We start from the raw sequence: 12964 nt of genomic DNA, 5'->3' as shown, positions 1-12964 counted from the left end.
CTAAGAACTGGTTTGAATTTTTCCCCAGATTTTGTTTAGTTGGTTTTAAAGAAACTTTTGACCTAAGAACAAAATAATGTGACCCACCCAACTGTATGTTCTGGTTTGTTTTGCATTGACATTTGGAAAAGGAAAGAAGAGGGTACTAGAATTTAGAAAAATAGATGCCCTGAGCCATCTGCTGCTCTGCTCGCAGTCATTTGACTTTCAGTCATGGTACAACAGCATGAAGTTGGATGGCTTTCCTTCTTCAGGACTGCCCTGGCTGACACAGTGAGCATAGAATGAAGCAAACGTGTCTTGTAGGCAGTCACAAAGTTGTGCAACTTTGCAGTCTGTTTTACATAAACTCAGTGCATCTCAAATAGCCTAGCAAGTGTTAGCCTTGGAGCAGACCCACTTTGAAGTGATACAGGGCTGCTAACACAGATTGCAACTAAGTAATTCGGCAGGATCTCAGCTCCCTGGAAGGCTGTGTGCATCTGTGGTTGGATAGAGCCCAAAGATACAGGATAAAAATAATAAATTATTAATATCTGGAAGACATAAAGGTTAATGAATAAGTAATAAGTTGCAGTGTTTTTCTTTTCTTAGGAAAAAAAATAGTGTTGTTCAACCCATCAGCAGCTTGGTGCTACACAGCCATTCGCTCACTCCCCCTTCCTCCCAGTGGGATGGGGGAGAAAATCAGAGAAGAAAAAGCAACAAAGTAGTACTAGTGAGATGGGATAAAAATTATTTACTAAGATAGAAGAGGAAAAAAATATCAATTATATATATATATATATATTGCAAAACAAGTGAGGCACAGTGCGATTGTTCACCACCTGCTGCTTAGTGCCCAACCAGTCCCCACACAATGGTTGCAATTTATAATAAGAACAAAGTGGAACTTGATTACTGGTTCACCACTCTCTGCAGACACTGAGTGGGGTGGTACTTTGACCTCTAGCAGGACCTGAGCCAGGCAGTGCTGAGTGCTCTTGAAGCCCCCAGCTGAGAAGCACACTTTGAGGTCATCTTCTGCTTGAAGTGACAGTTTCTCTGCAGTCCTGGCCAGATTTCAACCTGGACAACTCTGTTCCACCTGGTTTAAGTCCCTCCCCACTGTTTCACTGGCTGTGGCATTGGCTTTGCGGCGCAGTAGCTTCTCTTGGCATTCATTCATCCATACTACTCAGCAGGTTATCTTCCCTCTGTATTCTTTTTATCATGGAGTAACTCTGTGCATGTTAGTCTGAGCTGGCCTGTTGCCTGGTGTTAGCATTCCCTTGGTGACAGGGAATGGAGGGAGGGAAGAACTCTCTGTGACAGGAAGGGGGTGAGATTGGACAATGAAGGAGTGAGACTGCTCAGGTCCCAGGGGTCCAGGGAAACAGATCTGATCTTCACCTGCTCACAGCAGGCGAGGTATTATTTTTCACCTTCCACAGACAGATTTATAGAGGATTTTACCTCAGAGTTTATTTTGTGGCCTCTTGTAGCTAAGTATTTTCCCTCAGACTTCCCCGTCCATTCTGCTTCCCTTTCTGCTCATCCCTCTCTCTTTGTCCCTAGCATTGTGTTAGAATTACAGAATGGGCTGGGTTGAAAAAGACCTCAAAGCACACCTAGTTCCAGCCCTTCTGCTACAGGCAGGGCTACCACTCACCAGCTCAGGCTGCCTAAGATCCCATCCAACCTAGCCTTGAGCACATCCAAGGATGGGGCATACACAGCTGCTCTGGACAGTTGTGCCAGTGCCAGTTGTGCTGCTCCCTGAGTGGAGCAGTTTCCTAACATACTAACCTAAATCTCATATCTTTTAGTTTAAAATTGTTCCCTGCTGCACTGAAACCATTCTCTCTTGTTCTAATGGATGGAGAAGACATCCAGACCTCAGAATTGAGAGAGATTGAAATCTGAGTTGTTTTTTGTTTGTTTGGGTTTTTTGTGGCATTAAAGCAGAATTAGGTGTTTTCTTTCTTGCCTACCTACTAGTGCTTATTTACAAGCTGTCAAATAAATATTTTTAGTACTTTTTCTTCTTAAATCTGAATACAGCTAACACTGTATTTCTTTCATTGACAGGTTAGCCCTTCCTGTGCAGCAAAATACTGCTGGTAGCCTGCCCGCTGGACCCACTGTCCTGCAAGAAGGCTCCCAGGAGAAGCAAGCAGCGAGCCCCATACCTGAGGCAGTCCATGGGGACTGTACCACATCCCCTGGGACCTGCCACACTCTCCTTGGTCACTGCTCCTGAAGATAAGGACCACCTGGGAGACCTGCCACCTGTGAAGCAGCTGCCTAAGGCTCATACTGCAGAGAGGGCCAGCAATGGCTTCCCCTGCACAACGCTTGGTTCTGCAACCTCTTGCACCTGTGACCTGAAGCGCACCGACACCCAGAGGCCTGAGGATGACAGCCTTCTTCCTGGGTTCTCTAGCAAGGCTGCAGGGGGCCCTCAGGCAGCTCTAGAGCTAGACCCTGTTGCAGTGGCCTGCTCATCAGGGTGTGGGCCTGACATGATGCCAGCCCCACAGAACTCCCAGCAGTTCATGCAGGGTGGCCAGATGAAGGTGAATGCTCTGGTGCAGGTGGAAGATTCTGCTGTGAAGGCTCAGAGGGCTGAGGAGCAGCCAGTGCTTCAGGTGACCCAGTGTCCTTCACCAAGCAGCCCAGTTGGGGGTAATGAGTCCTGTCTTACTTCTCAGGCAAGTCTTCTGCAAAGAGGAGAAAAAGGCAGGAAAGCAGAAGAAGCTGGTACTCAGCCTGCCTCTCCAGCAAAGGACATGACCACTGATCCTGGGAGAGACCCACAGGAGGCTGTGGATGCAAAAAGTAGGGCTGTAGGCACTGAGCAGCTGCATCCTGCTGATCAAACTGAGACAAGGCAGAGCAGCCAGTCACCAGCCCAGCTCAGCCATGAGGGGACGCATCCTGTACGTGATGCCAGTGTTGAGCCAGGGAACTTGGGCACAACCCATCTCTCCAAATTCAGAGAAACGGGTACAATGACAGTTCAGTCTGAGTGCAGCACTTTAACTCAGGAAGCAACAAGCAGGACATGGAGAGATGCCGAGGTTCAGGCTGTGGCTACTGTGGAGAGCAAATCGGCCTCTACCAGCCCCAGCATCCTTGCTGCCTTCTTAAAAGGGAATCCTCCTCCTGAGGATAAGGAAGAACTGCACATCATTTACCAAGCCAGTGGGGGACTGAGACAGTCTAATCTTGTTGACAGCTTCTCCTCAGAACAGAAATCCCCACGTTCTCCTGGTACTGTGCTGAAATCAACCACTGGTATGGCTGTGGCTGCTACAGCCCAAAGCCAGCCTGCTGGGCTTCCTGCAGTCTCACCTGATGCGTTGTCTGCTGAAGCTGGGGACAATGCAGAGCCCACCCTCCCCTTATCTTCAGCAGCTGCCACCTCCCAAGCGACCCCTGTGAGTGCTGCTGAAGGGATGGATGCAGCCAGTGGTGGTAAGGGCAACACTGTGCTGCTGGTGGATGCTGCAGCCCTGCCAAAGTCAGTGCCTGCCCAGCAGCTCGCCATTCACCCCCATCATCAGCCTGTAGCTGGCAAAGAAAACACTGCTTCTGCTGCTGGAACTGAGAACAAGGTGCAGTGCCTTGTCCACGAGGCAAGAAGCAGCCAGTTACCTTCACTCTGTCACACACAGGGTGAAACCAAGCAGAATGAAGTCCTGGGCAGCTCTGAGCAGTGTCAGAGTGCAAATAAAGCGGAGGTGATTCCTCAATCTGTGGCAAGACAAAAGGAGGATGACTTGATGGTGCTGGATACCCAGGGAGTGGTAAACACAAGCAGTGAGCCCGCCAGCAGAAAGGCTCACACAGGGAAGGCAGGTGGGGAGCAGCAGAGCAGAGGCCAAGAAGAAGCAAAGCAGATTTCAGGAGCTAGCGGGCTGCAGACAGGAGTGACGGCTATGCCAGGCTGCAGCTCCGGACATGTTAGCCCTCACCCAGAAGCCTCAGCAGCTCCCCAGCAGCAGGGCCTTCAGGCCAAGGAGACTAGGCCTGAGATTCATGTCACAGCTTGTCCTTCTTCGGCTCAGGCCTTGCCAAAACATGAGGAAAAGAAGCAGCCCACCCCAGCCACGGAGGCAAAAGTGCAGGTGAAGCAATCCAAGCACATCAGGGATGTTGTCTGGGATGAGCAAGGCATGACATGGGAGGTGTACGGTGCTTCCCTTGATCCTGAGTCGCTGGGAATCGCTATCCAGAACCACTTACAGAGACAGATACGAGAACACGAGAAACTGATCCAGGCTCAGAACAGTCAGAACCGGAAATCCATTTCCTCAGATACGTCCTCAAATAAGAAACTGAAAGGGAGGCAGCATAACGTATTCCAGTCCATGCTGCAGAATTTTAGGCGTCCCAATTGTTGTGTACGACCTGCTCCGTCATCTGTGTTAGACTGAAGCAGTCTGCAGGGGTGGGTAGATGTCTGCAGTGGTAGTGAGAATCCCTCCTCCCGAGTCCTGCTGTTCAGTTGTGTCATTGGGGTTGCAATGCAGCAACAGTGGAAATTATTCTCCTTTGTTTTCTGAGTAGGCACTCTCTCCATCACACCTTCATCACTGCCACAGCTGGTGTATTTCCACATGATGCCCCATCCCCGATCACTGTCAGATAAAAGCTAGGCACTTAGCATAAAGCACAAATATGAATTACCACCTTGCTGCAGGGAATGCAGCACCTTCTGATAAAGCTAGAAGCAGAGAGATTATCAGGTTGACTGTCAGAAATTATTGGTATACATCACAAGGTCTTATGCAAGGGAAAATGCTGGGGGGAGCTGGATGAGGTGAAACTAAGGTTAACAGCTGTAAACACCTGGAGCACCACAACCTTCCTTGTTTAAGTTGCCTACGCTGAGGCAAGTCCATGAGATGGTTACGGATGCTGATCACTAGGCAGGCGTACTCCTGTTGATTCAGTGGAGCTCAGATTAGGTGAGCCTGACAGAGCTGGTTCTTTTCCCATTGAAGTGGAGGACTGAGGAAAGAGTGACAGTCAGGGCTGAAGGATTTTCTCTGGGAGAAGAAGCTGAGTGAATGGGATTTTGATGAGGGGACGAGAGAGGTGTGAGTGTGCTTGCAAGCAGGTGGTGCCTTCAGCTTGGGCCAGACATGAGAGCACGCATAGCGAGGTTACCTGGCATGCCACATGCCAGCCCAGCAGCCCTGTGTCACTCCCAGCCTCCAGCAGTGCAGAACGCTGTTCCTGTAAAGCACTCTTTAAAGTGGTGTGGGTCTTTTTGCTCACTTCAGAGATGCATAGTAATATGTTAGAGTAGGAGCAGGCTGTGCTGTGAGCCTAGGTCCATGAACTGAAGTGTTTAGTGTGTTGTGCTGTTCTCATTTTTTTGTCCTTGTAAGTCCTTATCTGAATCTATTTATTTACTTTTTTCCACTATTCTGGTGCTTTTCTTGCTGCCTTTCATAAACTTGATACCATTTATTAGCCTGTGCTTTCCTTGTTTTGCCTAATGCTCTCTATATTACAAACATATTGATAACTTGAAACATTTACTTTGTAGAAGTACCAAAATCTTGAGACAATTTTTAGTGTATTTCTAATATTAGAGAAGTTGTAGATTCTGCTAATAAGAGGTAGCTTAGTGATTATTTCTCCAGGAGTGTGCTATATTATAATGTCTCAAATGTACGTATGTCACATTTCTCAGCTTAGTATTTTGCAGCCTGGGAGATGTGTTTCCCACCAGCTTTTTGTTCTGTTGGAGTTCAGGGGAGGCTGAGGAACTCCTGCACTTTGTAGGAAATATAGTTTTCAGTTCTGCAGAGCACTGGGGATTTGGGTATTGTAATCCTGCAGAGTACTGCAGTTAAATAGGAGTTATTTTTTATTCCATTAAGAATTTTTTCACAAATCATAATGATAATTTATTTGTCTGTAGTATAATACATCAGACTTGTTCTGTAGGTCTCACAAGTGTTAGTATAATTTCTTATCTTTTTGTCTGTGAAGTAGCCCTGAGGTGGTCATCTTTTATTTAGAAGACTAGATTTTCTGAGTGTGTCAACTGCCAAGACTTCAAAGCAGCTGTTGAGACACCTTTTTCCCTATGTAGGGGGTAAAACACTGTAAAGTATATATATTAGACAATATTTTAAACTCATTCAGTGAAAGCTGTTGGCTTTGGCACTGAATTGGCTCCTAATTTTCCTCTGGTGTGTATTTGGGTCTCTGTGGCACCTCCTCATTCCATTTCTGTGCGTTATTTCATCTCCCATCTGATGCTGAATTGTTGAATCTGAAATACCGCATCAGAGTGTCTTCCCGCATCTGTCTACTAGGATGAAATTCTTCTGTCTTTTTGCTAGTGCTGCTGTTCACATCACCTTCTTAGCAGAGTCTGAGATGTGAGATTTTGTGTGGGATTAATTGCAGCAGCATCATTAGGTAAGGTTAGTTGATGAGTTCAGTGTCTCTTACCACGTTGTGTCTGTGTTAGGCTCTGATTCCCAGAGTTCTTGGCAGTGTTTGCTATCTCCTGTCAAGGCCCAAGGCTTTGTGTAGTTCCTTCCTACGCTTTTACCTTCTGCCATCTCCCTTTTAGCTGCTGCCAGTCCTGTCCTCCTGTTAAACCATGTCCTCTGACTGAGCTCACATCCTTTCCTTTTACAGCACTGTGATCTGACATGCTCTGAGCTGTCCCTGTACAAATGTCCTCTTCTAGAGGAGAATAAACATCTGTCATTCACTGACCAACTTCCATGAACTTTATCCTTTAGCTCAAGCTCTCCAAAATGTTTCTAGAATATGGGTATGAATAATTTGATTGAGGCTGAACTGAGCTTAGCAATGCATGAGCACTGGAGTTAACATTTCTTCAGGAAGAATCTCTGGATACCCTGCGGCTGCTTCCAGCCAGGAGTCTTCACCAGTCGCTCCACCCCCACTTTTCCCCACCAAGCAACCTTTCTTCCAGGAAAATTTCACCAATACAGACGTACAGCAAAACGTTGCTGGTTAGATAACCAAGTGGATGCATCTGAACAACTGCATGGGCATAGCTGGAAAAAACACGTTGGTCAGCAGAGCATTGTGCTTTTGCACTCTGTGAAAATACTTGTGTGCAGACAAACTGCAAAATGTCAGCAACACGGAGCTCCTGCATTTGAAGCCAAGCAATAATGTGCCAAAACAAACACACAAAAATGAATCGATAATCACCAGCACATCTCATGTAAAATACTTTGTGTTTCTACTGTGCCCTCCTAGGGCAGACTGTAGGCAACCTGGTAGCTTAACACTGGCAATTTATGGTTTCTTGTGCTTACAATATCTAGATGATGCCGTGAACACTCAGATGGATGGTGTATGTTTATCAGAAGGAAAACAAAACCATGTTTTGGGTAGCAATTTGCAAGTTCATGTGTGATTGGCCTTTTAGCAGCCAAGGAAGACTGTTCTTGGTGTCGTATCAGCATCAAAAATGTGCTTGGAGTAGTATATGGCAGAGCATAAAGGGAGATGATCCATGTGCCTTCATCCTGCTCATCTTCCTGGCCCTGTGACTCAGCATCACAGAGCATTGATTGAATAGTTAACTACCAAGGAAATCCATTTGGGATAATAATTTAAAAAAAAAAAAAAAAAAAAAAAAAAAAAAAAAGGGTATGAAACAAAGATTACTTTGTCCTTCCCGTGTGTAAATCCATATAGGGAAAAACAAAACCAGAGGAAACTGTGTTGCAGCCTGATTAGATGAAGTAACTCTTAAATTCAGTTTGTTGGAAGATGAGACAAGGGAAACAAGTTAATTGTAAGGAAACTTCTCTGTCGGAGCTTCTGGAGAGACTGGTGTGGCCAGAACCAAGACCAGAACAGTTACTGAGAATACAATGTTTACTTCTGTGTTTCAGTGTTTCCAATACAAAAGCTGAATTGAAGGGGAACCCTGTTGTGGGCAGTTTGTAGTGTGGCCCAGGTTTCGTTTGAGGCCATGATGACTCCCGCTGTCTGTGCACTTGGTGGATGTCTGCTGGTTTCACATTGCCTTGGGCACAAGTGTCAAAGTCTTGCCTCATTTCCGTTGGTTCTCCTGACCTCTGCTGGCTTAGAAAAACAGAGTGAGGAAAGATAAGGAGACAAGGAGGAAAATACCTGTCTTCCCCATTTCAGAGGTAGGAAACCTTCCTTGGAACAGTTAAGAAGGAATTACTGAGAAAAGTGGGGAAGGAAAGACCAAATGACAACTAAAAACTAGTTTTATGTGTTCCTCATGGAGATATTTCTGTGTCCTTAAATGTTTTGCTTAATTTTTGCAGTTATCCCACTTGTTCATTCTGAGCTCACACATTTTTTATGTTCTAAGTGTTCCATGGCTATTAGGAAAATGAACTATTGGAAAAGCTGTATATTTTGCTAGTGTGTATAGATATATGCAAATATGATTCAATAAAACTGATCTTATAAAGTAACTGGTGATATCAGTAGGTGAACAACCTCCATTTATTACCACTACTACCACGTAAGAGCTTGGAAAATGTGCTGTTTGGAGAAGTACCTTCAGGGGATTCAGAAAAAGGAAATATATGCTCTAAAGATAATGCTGGCTTTTATCTTCAGTGTCATGACTGCTTTGAAGTGTTACAGTTAGAAACAGAAATGCAAATGAAAATCGGTGTTGAAGTTGATGGAAAATTCCTTTTGGAAGTTTGGTGGAATCTACCATATCAGTGTTTAACTACTTAGCAAAGTTTTTATAAGTGTAAAAGTGTATAACTGAAAATCTTGCAAGTTTATTAGGCTGATTCTCCATTGCCTTCTTCCATGTCTCTTCCTTTACACCTTTTAAAAATGAATGCAGAAGGTTACCAAGGCATAGTAAGCCTTTCACAGTAAGCCTATGGAGATGACAGCTCTGAATGCAAGATAAGCGTTCATCAAGTTCCAAGGTCTGGAGCAATAGAGAGCCTCTTGCATTCAGTGTTTCAGTTCCATCGTTTAGAAAGGTAAGGTCTATGCTCTGAAAGAAACCATCCCCTCCTTTTTTTTTTAAATCTTTTTCTGTTTTAGTAGCATCTCAGCCTTTGTTTATTTTTTAGGGTTGCTTTTTTTCTTTTTTTTAAGCTTTTTCTTAGTCTGGTTGATGCTTGTGTGAGTGGTCACTGTTTTCAAAGTAATCCCAAAGGGGTACACATACCTTCCTATCCAAATTCTGCACACTACCAAGTATCTCTGGCGTCTTGGAGTACTGCAGTGACCAGTGGGCTTGAAGATCAAGTCCTGTACATTGGAATGGCTGAAATGTTCTCGTAAGGGCCTAAATCTCATTATCCCACTGGAGTTAGTGTAGCTATTTAAAAGAAAGAAGTGTAACAGCTGAACTGATCCAAAGTGAAATGAACATCATTCATTTTTCTGAAGCTCTGAGATTTATTAATTTGTCTGCTGTGTTCTTTTCTGAGCACCTCTTCTTTCACAGCATTTATGATGTGGATTTTGAATCAAATCTTGGAAAGAAAGGTTTTGCAATGTGAATCTTTCATCATTCAGGATTCTTTAAAGAAGAAACTGGTAGAGCCCAGCTGCACAGAGAGGAAATACTTTTTCCTCTAAGAAAGTTTGCTGTAGGTGTAGCTTGTGTGTGCTCATGTACTTCTGTGCACACATTTAGAAGAGCTGTACATATGTGTAGGGCTCATGCATTGCTCATATTCAAAGGGTTTTTTTCCCTTTGCCGTTTCTAATTGAATGCTGGAGGCTCAACGTTTCCCACAACTTTAAGGCAAGTTTAGATCGCTCTGCAGTAGTGAATAGAAACAAAGATTTTATCCGGTCTCTAAATTAATTCCCGGAGCTCTAGCTAACAAAAGTCAATTGGCCAATCTCCGTGTTGAGACTGTCAACAAAAAGCAGAGTGGCTGACTTCAGAGCTTTGTGGAAACCAATACTTGGATATACAAATGGGTTTCTTCACAAAGGCTGTGGGTGACAGCAGGCGTCGGAGCTCATTAGGGACAGAATTATATGAACTGAGTCGCTTTGAGGTTTTGTTAAGTTTCTGCATAGAGTAATGACCTCTGGCATAGAAATAAATGACAGCTCTTCCAGCAAAGTCCCCAGCAGTTGTATGCTGCAAAATACAAGTTTCTCAGATGCTTCTTAGCAACACCACTACAACAGTTGATCCATCTGTTAGCGGATTCTCCCCAAAACACATGCTATGTCTCAGTTCATGACAAGTAGTTTCAAGTACATTAAACCCAGGTTTAGATGCTGTCATGAGAAGTTTCGGTAATGGGGAAAAATGAAGTCCAAATGCTCCTGATATATACAATCAAGCCTCAGGTCTGAGGTTAAGGTCTCAGTAGCACACTGAAAAGGGATGGGAGTTTGTGTACAGAGCTAAAGGGAGAGGGGATGAGTGAACTCTGAATTCCTGGCCATTGCAAGCACCACAAAAAGGATGGCCATAAATCAGTCAGCAGAAGAAGAAAAACAATTTTGGTGTTTCTAATGATGACTAATGTTATCGTGGCTTTATTATTTTTATAGTTTTACTGACTGAACGTGATGTACTGTACGAAGTAAAGCTAGTTTTAGGCTTCCAGATGTACTGTGGCATTTATTTGAGACATACCAACAGAAGTCTGCATGTGAAGAAGTCGTACAATGATATAAAGCAATGTTGCTCGCCTGATTGAGTTCCTTAGGAATTTAATGTTTTGCTGTTTTACACATTCTGGTTTCCATGCTGAGTACAATAAAATGAACACTGTCTTAATTATTCTGGGTCTCTGTTTGTAGGCTGGCATATGGACAGAAAAGGACATCCCCACATCCAAGGTGCATACACACACCAAGTGGTGTGAGGTGCCAGGAGCATCAGAATAACTTGAACCCTCTTCTGCACCTAAGAGAAACAGAAGTATTATCTCAAGGTATGAAAATGGTATAAGATAACAGACAATGGCAGCAAAGTATTTTGATCCAATGATGTTACAGGTGCAGTATTTTCACATGCCTGTCTACTGCTAGAAGACATGACTGCTGTAACCAGGCTTAATCTTTTCTATGGCTATAACTTGGGGAATATAGAAAATTACTTACCTTCCTACCTTGCCACACTCAGAGAAGTGAAAGAAGTGAAATGGATCTTTGGGAAGTGTGGTTACATAGTGACTCTTCTGCAGTGCAAACTGTGGCTCTCTATCCAAAGTTGGAGCTGTCTTCCCCAAAATAATGATTAGTTGTTTCATTAAATGTGCTTCTGAACTCGTACTTGTGGTTGGCTGTGAGGATTCCAATTGCTTCAGCTCATTGCCCTGTACAGGGTATTTTATTAAAGAGCTTTGCTGGATTCCTCATCATACGGCTCAGGTTCCTGTATGCCAGTGATTGCCAAAGATCTGTCCTGACTGCAGCCTGCCAGGAGCATGGTGTTTCCCTGCAGTGGGTGGATTCATCATCTGCATGCTGCAACTGGCAGGCTGCCCTAGGAGGCAGGAAAACATCTGAGAGCTCTTTCTGCTTCATCCTTCTAGTCTTACTGCTGCAAGGAAAAGTCACGTCCTCTACCCGGCAGAAAACAGACCAGTTCTCACTCCTGTGAAAGAAGAAGAGCTAGCACCTCATCAAGCCCAGTATCACAGTTTCCATCTGATACAGATTTTATACCATATAACAGATTTGTTTCAGTGAGGTAGTGCCTGCAAATGTAAAGGATATGTCTAGCTTTTGGTTCATACATAAATTGATTTCCTGAGGGGGTCAGATTTCTGACTAGCAGCATGAGATCCCAGAATACCTGCTCAGCTTCTTTAACCAAACAAGGAAACAGTCACACCTTTGGGGATTCAAACTCTATTAATAACACTTTGCAGTAAGTAGTAGAATTGTGAGTGGAAACCTTAATGCTTCCTCATCAAATTTCAGAGTGCTCCTTTGAGAACCACAAATCACTAGTTTCACAAGCCAATGATTTAAAATGTAGGCACTTAAATCTGCAATCAAGTATTTAGGTAAATACACCCTCATCCATGAAAAATGTGGAGTGTTCATTTTTCCTGCTGAGGTCAGGCCATGGAGACCTATGGATGCTTGATAGTTCTGCAAAGAAAGCCACTGTTATTTAGATATCTGTTAGCCAGCATAGTAGTAGGCAAGTAGCAGTAGGTAGCTGTGACTATTAATAGCAAAATGCATGGATGGACAGAAAGTTGCCAGAGCAAATCAGGAAACATTAATGTACGCACCATTGCTGCTTATAGTTCAGCAGTGTTTGTACAATAAAGGGTCCAGCTGTATGGCAGAGCACCCTGTTCATAAAGCATTGTTCTTTGCCCTTAGAAGTGTCAAGCTAGGTGGAACCAGCAGCCTGGGAGTGTGGTTGCCAGTCTGCAAAGGAATTTGCCTTTGCTTTTCCATCTCCATGATGGATTAACTTAAAAGATATAATTTAAAAGATGTTTTCTAATAGCCTGCAGTGGACTGCGGGGATTTGGGTTGTTCATGGTGAGGTATTGCCTTAATTCCATAATTCTATTTATTTCTTTTCCTAGCTAGGAGCTTGCTCATGGCAGTGCTCATTTTCTAAATCCACTTATATAACATCAGAAAGGCATAAGCAAGACGAGCAGCTAACAACATGTTTATCATAGGCCAGTGGACAATACTCTGGCAATTAGGGCACAGGCACTGAGTACCCATGCTTTCCTCCGCGCTTATTATAAAATGGCTTGTGCACAGGTACAGCTGCTGGGTTCTGCAAGTCAGACACACCTTGGCACCTGCATGAGGTTGGGACTACAGGGCTGAGTCAGCCTGGGTTCAGGAAGGAGAAGAGATGAAATCCACCCAGGAAGCATCAGAGGTGAGGCTGTCCACTAAGTTGTTCCTTCTGTGATTAAGGAGATGCTTGTGTTTCTTCTCTCCCTTTTATGTCTCTTCTTAAGGAGACTTACTGGGCTATTAATTAATGAGAAGATTG

At 44.2% G+C, this 12964-nt stretch overlaps 1 protein-coding gene across 6 annotated transcripts in view; it reads left to right on the top strand.

Annotated features, from left to right (window-relative positions):
- GPRIN3 (GPRIN family member 3) overlaps positions 1–10762 on the top strand; it is a 33507-nt gene extending 22745 nt beyond the window's left edge. For all 6 annotated transcript variants that reach the window (XM_015861318.2, XM_015861316.2, XM_015861314.2 and 3 more), the window contains one exon: positions 2071–10762. In XM_015861318.2, the coding sequence (XP_015716804.1) occupies positions 2184–4421 (2238 nt within the window). In that variant the 5' untranslated portion in view covers positions 2071–2183 and the 3' untranslated portion in view covers positions 4422–10762. The remainder of the gene's footprint in view (positions 1–2070) is intronic.
- Positions 10763–12964: the final 2202 nt, after the last annotated feature.

Source organism: Coturnix japonica, chromosome 4 (genome assembly GCF_001577835.2).
Source record: "Coturnix japonica isolate 7356 chromosome 4, Coturnix japonica 2.1, whole genome shotgun sequence".
Lineage (NCBI taxonomy): Eukaryota > Metazoa > Chordata > Aves > Galliformes > Phasianidae > Coturnix > Coturnix japonica.
This window is presented reverse-complemented; position numbering and strand designations above follow the sequence as displayed.